The sequence below is a fragment of the Rosa rugosa genome, chromosome 2, assembly GCF_958449725.1.
Source record: "Rosa rugosa chromosome 2, drRosRugo1.1, whole genome shotgun sequence".
NCBI lineage: Eukaryota > Viridiplantae > Streptophyta > Magnoliopsida > Rosales > Rosaceae > Rosa > Rosa rugosa.
Genome location: NC_084821.1, coordinates 42,726,282 through 42,736,293, shown reverse-complemented (window position 1 = coordinate 42,736,293; position 10,012 = coordinate 42,726,282). Strand labels below are relative to the sequence as shown.

Here is a 10,012-nt window from a genome sequence, read left to right as displayed (position 1 = left end):
GAAACCCCATTCTGTTGAGGAGTGTAAGGTGTGGTGTATTGAGCAATAATTCCACACTCTTCCAAATATAAAGCAAAGGGTCCTTTATGTTGTCCCTTTTCTGAGTATTTGCCAAAATACTCACCTCCTCTATCCGATCTCACCATCTTAATCAATCTCTCAGTTTGTCTTTCAACCTCATTTTTGAAAATTTTGAAGCAATCCAACACTTGTGATTTTTCAGAAATGAGATATATGAAACAATATCTTGAAAAGTCATCAATAAAGGTGACAAAATATGAATTTCCACAAATATTTTGAACTGGAAATGGTCCACACACATCTGTATGTATTAAGTCTAAAAGATGCTCACTTCTTTTAGAATTAAAATTTCTGGAATTTGTCATTTTTCCTTTTAAACAGTCTATGCAAGTTTCAAAATCATTTGACTCAACAGAGAAAACAGATTTGAGTAAAAAGTTACCTTTCTTATTCAGCCAATTCTTGAAGCCATCGCAGTCCTTCTTGAAATGTCCAACTTTCTTGCAAAAGAAGCATTTCACTTGACTTGGCGATGCATTGAGAGATTTACCCTTGGTGAAGTCAGATTTCACAGGGTTCTCAGATGAACTTCCCTTGAAGTATTTTCCAGAATTTTTCTTAAATTTGGGTTTTCCCAAGTAATTCATTGGGTTTCCCATGTAGTTTATGGTCATAGCCTTACCTCTCTTGAGTACTTCAGTCTCCTCCTGTACACATATGGAGATGAGTTCATCAAGACTCCATTTTTCCTTCTGAGCGTTGTAGAGACTCTTGAGATGGCTGTATTGGTCTGGCAATGAGTTAAGTAGCAGATACACCAAGAAAGTATCTTCAACTGTCACATTTAGGCCTTTCAACTTTCTAGCAGTGTCTATCCCTTGCATAATGTACTCCCTGATGCTTCCTTGTCCATTGAACCTCATCTTGATCAGTTTATTCATCAAATTTCCAGTCTCAGCTTTGTCAGACACCTTGTACTTATCTGCAATGGAGTTGAAAAACACCCTTGCATTTTCAGAATCTGCAATTCCTCCCTTCACTGCATCTGTCATGCTTTTCTTCATGCAGATCAAGGCCATTCTATTATGCCTATGCCACTGCAGGTACTTGTCCTTAGTCTCCTTGCTTGCATTAGCAGCTGGCTCCTGTGGTGGATCCTCCCTTAGCACATGATCAAAGTCTAGAATTCCCAGGTTCAATTCAATGTCTCCCTTCCATTTCTTGTAGTTTGATCCATTGAGCAGTTCAATGTTATTGATGCTCATTGGAAAATGCAGTGCTGCAATATGTATTGATGTATTCAGTATGGTATCTATATACCATTGACTCAATATAATTTCCCAATTGCAATTGATAATTTGCATTTCACACAGTGTATATATTTAAGATAAACATTTGTCAAAATAAGAGTGATATCATTTGTGATATACAATCTCAAAAGACAACTAAAAGTTCTTTCTTACATATACACATATCATCATTCTGATTTAATTGAAATGACTTCTTTGGAAGCATATAACAATTCAAATGATGTTATCTTGATTAATGTTTTCTTGCAGAAAACTATAATGCTCTTTTACTGTGACTACTTTGATAGCATACAGTATAACAACATTGGTTCCTTATATGACATTTCATAAACTTTAACATGTCAATCTATTCATGACTACTGTGGTAGCATATGAACTTCAATGAAATTACACTACATTTATTCTAACAGATTTTAATTATGCATACAGGCTTTATCATATTAATATTGCAAATTTTAAAAATAACCAAATCAATACAATCATATAAGCATGTATAGCATTCATGTAATCTCATAATCATAGATATATCAATCTTAGTCTAAGCATAGATGCTCTGATACCAATTGTTAAATTAAAACTTAGCCTACTGCAACTAATATGCAGAACAAGTATATAAACTAAAAGATATTTCTATGTCAGACTAGGATTAGATATAGAGTTCAAGTAAATGACCAGTTTGGTTGGTGTTGTCCATTCCTTCTCCAAGATCCATACGATAAGTTCTCTTTGCATTGATGGGAATGTATTTATAGAGAAACGTTTATGTTCTTGCAGGGGAATCAACAAATCTGATAAACAGTTTTATAACTGTTTTGCAGTTTACAGCAGTTCCTTCCATCAAGGAAACTGCTCATAACTTCTTATCTATTCAGACAAGCCCTTATCCTAATCAATGCATAACTTGAATATTTAAATTCAAATCAGATGGCTTTAATCAAGTGTTTATTAATGATTTTACAACTCAATTAAATCACCAATGTTTTATTAAATCCCAATAACTTAGCTCCATTCTCTTTGTCTGCTGCTGCTGCAACTCGTGTGCATACCAGCTTTATATATCTAGTTCAATATGATCTTACATGAGTTTTGTCCAAATTCTAGAATGCCTACAGGGTACCGTTCACTGCGGCTGTCGACAATGTTCAGGGAAGGGTTTCACGGCCTTGATTTTTCTCCAAATTCCAGAACGCAACAACAAAATCCCAGAATTACAAAAACATGCCTACAGTGTACCATTCACTGCAGCTGGCGACAATTTTCACAACGGGGCAGGTGCGGCATCGCAAAAATTTCTTCCCCATCTTCCATTTTCAACTGCAGAAGTCATAATACAGTCAGAAATTGAATATATATGCACACCCATTTACATATAATATTTACACAGATGGAGATGGAGGAAGGGGAATGGGACCTCATCTGGAGTCTGATCGTAATGAAGCCGACGGCCATTCCACCAAAAAGCAAAGCAAGTGACATGCAGTGAATATCGATCACAGTAAGCAGTCATAATCCTTTTCAGTTGAGTGCCTTTCTTGATCCTGAAGCACACTATGTTTTGATTTTCCGTGAACTACAAAACATGAACCAAAACTATTTCCAGCATCGACAATAAATAAAGCATTGTAATATCCATTGCCACAGAAAAATTCAGAAAGTAAATTGAGAAAAACTAAAGGCATATACAGTACTAGATTTAGCATCTTCAATGAAGATAGTAAAGCTACAATCCTATTATGTACTTGGTAAGTTAGTATCATCATCATCATATGGTGAACATCATAATTCATAAAACTACAATTACTAAAGTGAAATTACTGTAGTTTTTATTTATTTAATTATTGGATTCGCAAAGCATATTAGGTTTTCATTCATACAAGATACCCTATACCCTATTTTTGGATTAGTTTTCAGGAACTAAAGCTGAACCCTAAGAGAAAGAAAGAAGGCAGGACCTCGCCATTGACTGTGACATTGATCTTGCGTGGTTGGACTGAAATTGCATCAATTACATCCCCATCTTCCATTCTCAGCTAAAGGAAAAGGCATTCAGTCAGATTTTACCAACTCAATACTAAAAACTGCATTAACAGAAATAGAGATGCACATGTACACGAGGGAAGGGACCTGATCTGGAGTCTCCTCGGCCAAAACATAATGACCTTTATACACGAAACGAATATCATTGACTTCCAATGACAGTCGGTCACAGGAAACAATCATAACCCTCCTCAGTTCACTGCTTCTCATCACATTGAAGTATACTTCATGCCCGTCCTACAAAAATTAACAACAACAAAAAAATTCAATAAAAACAGGTGAAAACTAAATCATATACAATAACATCTGTTCTCAGCAGACTTCATGGCGAACAAAACTTTGTAAGGTAAATACAGAAACAAATGATTAAGGCATATACAAGGCATTGCTTAACGCTCATAAAACAGACGCTTCTTCTCTGATATTTAATTATTGTATTATGAACAATTTTTCTTTTCTGAGAAATATAATGACAATTATCAAAATTACTGGAGCAGTAATATAAAACAGATAAATTGCAAAGCATATTTAATTACACATTCAAAATCAAAACCATAGAAAAGAAACGTAATTTTTCGATTTCCAACTTAACATAAACCCTAAAAGAGAGAAAGAGAAAGGGCTGGCTATTTCAGTTTACCGGGGCCTTGATCTTGAGGTTGATGTAGGTGGGTGCTCCGCTGTGTGATCCCACTATCCGTCTGCGACCTCCGACGCCCCCCATTTTCAAAACTTTAACGAGTTTGTTTCCCTGCTCCTCACTCTCTTCAGTCTTCACTCCCTTCTAACTTTTGGTTTTGGGCCTGAGACTCTTATGTTCAAGACTTCAACTCAAGAGGTGTGTCACAATTTATATTGGGAAATGAACACCATTGAGTGAAATTTGGACCAATCTTGTGTCAGAACAATAATGTGACTTGACAGACTAGATTCAAATTTGCTCACCACTATCCCTTATAAGTCCACCACTCAATAAAACTGCCATGTGTGTGTGATAATTCATAATTATGATTAGCTATGATTAACTTAATTATCAGGAGAGAGAAAAAAAGATTTAATAATAATAAAATTTGTAAAAGTAAAATGTAATTGGAATTGGTCTACTCATTTCATTTCATAACCCCTTTATATAGGGAGAGAATTACAATGGAAAGAACAATTACAATGATGACATTAACTACTGATTGGTCCGTAATCCATGCTGATTGATGATAATTGTTAATTGCTTGATTCCCTCTCCGTCAATCACTTTGACGAAGGCACATAATGTGTTTTTCCTTTAACACTCCCCCTTGTGCCAAGTCAAAGTTGAAATGGTGCATGAGTTGTTGCCTCACTAAAAACCTTGCCAAGTAACAATAAAAACCCTGTGGGACAAAAAATACACCTTGGTCGAAGGAAAAGAGCACAACGCACATTTTACATTTGTTTTCCTAACGTCTACACCTCCCCCTGATACTTACATTAATCAAGGGAGCTTGGAAAGTCTTCGCATTCCTATGTTTTTCACATGTTTCTCAAATGTGTCCTTAGGCAGTGATTTGGTGAACAAATCTGCCACATTTTCCTCAGACCTTACTTGATTCACTTGAATCTTGAGGAGGACCTGTTGTTGCTGATTGTAGAAAAACTTTGGCGATATGTGTTTTGTATTATCACCCTTGATATATCCTAGCTTCATCTGTTCGATGCAAGCTGCATTATCTTCATAAATGCAAGTAGGCTCTTCAGTGGTAGAACTCAAACCACTAGTCACTCGAATATGTGTGATGATAGCTCTTAACCATACACACTCACGAACCGCCTCATGTAGAGCAATGATCTCTAAGTGGTTCGAGGAGGTAGTCACAAGAGTTTGCTTGGTTGATCTCCAAGATATCGCCGTGTTCCCAATGGTAAATACATAACCAGTTTGGGAACGATCTTTATGTGGGTCAGAGAGGTACCCAGTATCAGCAAAACCAACCAGTTTTGGTGTAGTGAGTGGCGCTTTCGCCATCAACATTTCCTTTAGGGATTGCAGTTCCATCTGCGGTCCCTCTTGTCTCTCTTTAGGGAAAGAACAGTCTCAAGTCAATGGTTCCTGTTAGGTATCGGAAAATGTTCTTGATACCATTCCAATGACGCTGCGTTGGCGCTGAGCTAAATCTAGCTAACAAGTTCACTGAGAATGCAATGTTTGGTCGAGTACATTAGGCTAGGTACAATAATGCGCCTATTGCACTTAGATAGGGAATTTCAGCTCCCAACACCTCTTCGTCATCTTCCTTTGGACGAAATGGATCTTTCCTTGCATCCAAGCTTCGACCGATCATGGGAGTGCTAGCAGGATGCGCTTTGTCCATGTTATATCGCCTGACTTTTGGACATACGCAGACTGGTGGATTAGTATTCCACAAACTCGGTGTTCTAGTTCAAGGCCTAGATAGAATCGAGTTTTCCCAAGATCCTTTATCTCAAATTCGGATTTCAAGTAGCTCGCAGTTTCTCTTATTTCATCAAGAGTACCTATTATGTTCATATCATCGACATATACAGCTACAATTGCAAATCCAGAACTTGTTTTCTTTATGAATACGCAGGGGCATACTTCATCGTTCTTATATCCCTTCCCAATCAAGTAGTCACTTAGACGGGTATACCACGTCCGTCCGGATTGTTTCAATCCGTAAAGTGAGCGTTTCAACTTAATTGCAAACGCACTCCGTGGTTTAGAGTCACTTGACTTGGGTAATGTAAGGCCATCAGGCACTTTCATATATATCTCTAAATCTAGATCCCCATAGAGATATTCAATAACCACATCCATGAGCTGCATTTCCAGTCCTCCGGAAACTACCAAGCTAACTAAGTAGCGGAACGTTATAATGTCCATTACGGGAGAGTATGTCTCCTCGTAGTCAATTCCAAGGCGTTGTGAGAAACCTTGCGCCACAAGGCGAGCCTTGTACCTCAGGACTTCATTCTTCTCATTATGCTTTCTGATAAAGACCCATTTATGTCCTACAGGCTTTACACTTGGTGGGGTTAACACTACCGGACCAAATACCTATCTCTTTGTCAGAGAATCTAATTCTGCCTGGATTGTTTCTTTCCATTTAGGTCAATCTGCTCTTTGTTGACATTTTGCAACAGAGCGTGGTTCGATATCATCGTGCTCTATGATTCCTTGAGCAACAGTATATATCATCAATGTGTATGGAAGATCTTTCTATCAACTCATACGCACTCTCATAATCCTTTGAGATTTCTTTGTTCTCTGGAATCATTTTAAACATCGGAGCGTCCTCCAGTATTGATTCATGGACATAACTATAATCAGAGACAATCTCATGAGAGGGATTCTATACATTGATGATTGGTTTGTGCCTTACTCGCCCTCTTCTTCCTTGGGTGAGTGTCAATCGAACCAAGTGGCCTCCCCCTCTTCCTTGGGAAGCCACGGCCTCAACCACACCTCCACTAAGTGTGGTTGCAGTGCCTCTATCTGCGGCACCATGCCCCTTGTTGGGGACTTCTAACCTTGCAGACACATTTGCAGCTGGTATATGTGATCTCGTCACTTTTGCGATATCAGTAAACGCATCAGGCATTGAATCTGCTACGTTCTGAAGATCGATTATTCTTTTCACTTCACTTTCACTTTGTGAAGTGCGGGGATCAAAATGAGACAGAGTGGGGACAAACCATGACAATTCCTGTCATTCCCTTGGAAAATCCTTTTTCCTATCTCCCCCTAACGACGGGAAGACTGTCTCATCAAAGTGACAATCCGCAAATTTAGCGGTAAAGAGATCGTCTGTCAAGGGTTCCAAATAGCGGATAATTTTTGGGGATTCGTATCCAACATAAATACTTAATCGTCTCTGAGGACCCATTTTGGTGCGCTGTGGGGGCGCAATAGGCACATATACTGCGTAACCAAATATGCGTAAGTGTGAAATGTCAGGCTCATATCCAGTTACCAACTAGTACGCAGAAAATGGTTAGCTAGCAGTGGGTCTGAAACGAATAAGTAAAGCTGCGTGCAATATTGCATAACCCCAGGCAGATATAGGCAGGTTGGTGCGCATAACCAATGCCCTAGCCACCATCTGTAGCTTTTTGATGGTGGCTTCTGCGAGACCGTTTTGTGTATGCACATGGGGTACATGATGCTCTACATCGATCCCAATAGACATGCAATATGCATCAAATGCTTTTGATGTAAACTCTCCAGCGTTTATCAAGCCTTATAGACTTGATAGGGTGATCAGGGTGGTGAGCTCTTAAACGTATAATCGTGCTAGGAGTTTTGCAGCATTTCTTGTGGACAATAAAGCGACATGTGACCAGTGTGTCGAAGCATCCACCAGAATCATAAAGTACTTGAATGGTCCGCATTCTGGATGGATAGGTCCACAGATATGTCCTTGTATCATTTGTAAGAATGGAATGTTTTGTTTTGTATCTTTAGGATAGGAATGTCTTGATCCTATTTTTTGCAAAAGAGCAGGCTTTGCAAAATGAGTGATGTGCCTTTGAAATAGTCAATGAGGCATAATGGGAGGGAGGTAGGGCTTCTGGTGCTTCAGAAGGCAATGACTGCATTTGAGCAATACTAGAACCGACACCTTGCAGTGTGACGGATTGTTGTCCCATTTTATTTTTCACTCGAAAGAAGGGATGTCCATATGAGTTCGTTAAATTACGGATCATCATGTCATTACCCAGGTGCCCTAGATGGTCATGCCAAAGCCTGTATGAGTCAGTGTCCCACATTTCATTGTTGGTGACAACATAGGATTCAATAATCCAAATCGTAGTGAGGTACAGTCCACTAGATTGACTCATAAGTTTCTCTAAAATGCGCTTCCTTCCACATTCATTAGAGGTAATATAAAAGTATTCAGTTCCATTCTCACAGTTTGTTTTTACATGATAACCGTTGACACGAATATCTTTGAAACTTTAACAAGGTTCGATTAGCTCTTGGTGCATATAGAGCGTCTGTGACTTTAAATATATCTCATATTCTTTAGAGTATTTCTATTTTAGTAGAATGATAATCTTTTCATTCTAATAATTTTTTTTCTAGATGTATTGCTTTACATCTTTATAGTGCAATTTCGAATCATGTAAATATGTGTAGTAAATAAATTTGAATAAATTCAGTGCTTCAGAATAAAATTTAAAATTTATTAATAAGCCAACGATAATCAAATCAAGGTCTTTGTTCATAAATCTAATTCATCAAACCATTCTTTAAGACCAAATAATAGTCTAATTAAAAATGAGGCATTATGCCTTCACAACTGTCTTTGGAAAATAGATAAAGCAGGTCAGTCAAAAACTAGTGCATCCATTGACTGAGCAAGTTCCTTGTTGCCATTGAGGTCTGCAATTGTGAGGTTGACATCTGGGTCATGGCCTCCTTCTTCCATATAGTGAGTTTCTTGTTCTTTAGACTCCCTATATCTCTTGTAAGTGGCTGCAACTATGTTCCTTGCTTGGTAGTTCTTGTACCAATGTCCAATGACTCCACACCTATAGCATGGTTCATTGCCAACTCTATCCTGTTTGACTGAAGGGTTCTTAGGTGCCTTTTGCACCTTGTTTCCATCACCTCCACGTCCCTTTCCACGTGGTGCATTGTTGCCACGTGGGTAGGGATCAGCACGTCCAAACCCCTTTGCATTGGAGTTCTTTCCACCTTTTATTTTTCCATAATTAGCCTCGGGAATTTTCTTTGTCCCAGTGGGCCTAGCATTGTTGTTCAAGAGATCCTCATTTTGCCTCTCAGCCACTTGCAGTAGGCTGATCAACTTATTGAAGGTTGTGATTCTTTTGTTGTCATACTCCAGCCGATACTTGTCTGCTAGCATAAACGCTGAAGTAGGAAAGGTGGAAAGAGTCTTGTAGATCATATCATCTTCTGTGATTTCCCTTCCACAGAAATTGAGACGTGCCTTTAAGCGCAACATGTCCTTGTTGAAGTCATTGACCCTTTTATAGTCAAGCAAGCGGATTCCATTCTACTGAACAGCCAGTCCTGGGAGCAAAGTATCGTGAATGTTCCCAGAACGTCCCTTAAGGGCATCCCACAATTCTTTGGGTGTCTTCAACTGAAGGTACTCCCAGCGTAGGCTAGGATCAATATGTCGCCTCAGAAACATTAAGGCATCTGCTTTCACTTTATTAGATAGTTCATCATCTTTGGGGTCGGTAATGGTGGCGGTGTAGTCTTTTGCCACAAAGGCAGTTTCTACATCGGAAACCCAACGGTGGTACTCAAGTCCTTCTGAGTCCAAAATGTCAAACTCAGGTCGAGTTGGATCAGCCATCTACATAAAACAGGAGGGAAGATATAAATTACGCAGTCATAAAGACATCCACGTGAATTATTTTCCAAAAATATGAATTAGATTTCAAGAACAAGATTCGTAATGGTCTCATTTTTTTTTTCGATGCTATGTGAAAATACTTTATCACAGTAAGTGTGTGTGTATAATGCGCATGAATTTTCATTATCAGGGCAAAACGCAATTTTTGTATATTGCATTCTAAAAATAAGCATAGCACATTTAATCATAGCATATATAAGAAATAAAGTACATGGCATGCTCAAATTTCATAAATATACAACAAATTATATACTACACATA

The 10,012-nt window shown here is 38.4% G+C and overlaps 1 protein-coding gene across 1 annotated transcript; it reads right to left on the bottom strand.

The window, feature by feature from the left end:
- Positions 1-1,413: 1,413 nt before the first annotated feature.
- LOC133734289 (small ubiquitin-related modifier 1-like) lies at positions 1,414-4,130 on the bottom strand. The gene is made up of 5 exons (XM_062161914.1): positions 4,009-4,130; positions 3,456-3,605; positions 3,284-3,361; positions 2,743-2,901; positions 1,414-2,645 (listed from the first exon to the last, which is right to left on the bottom strand). The coding sequence occupies exons 1-5, from the start codon at positions 4,090-4,092 to the stop codon at positions 2,568-2,570; spliced, it is 549 nt and encodes a 182-aa protein (XP_062017898.1). The 5' UTR covers positions 4,093-4,130; the 3' UTR covers positions 1,414-2,567.
- Positions 4,131-10,012: the final 5,882 nt, after the last annotated feature.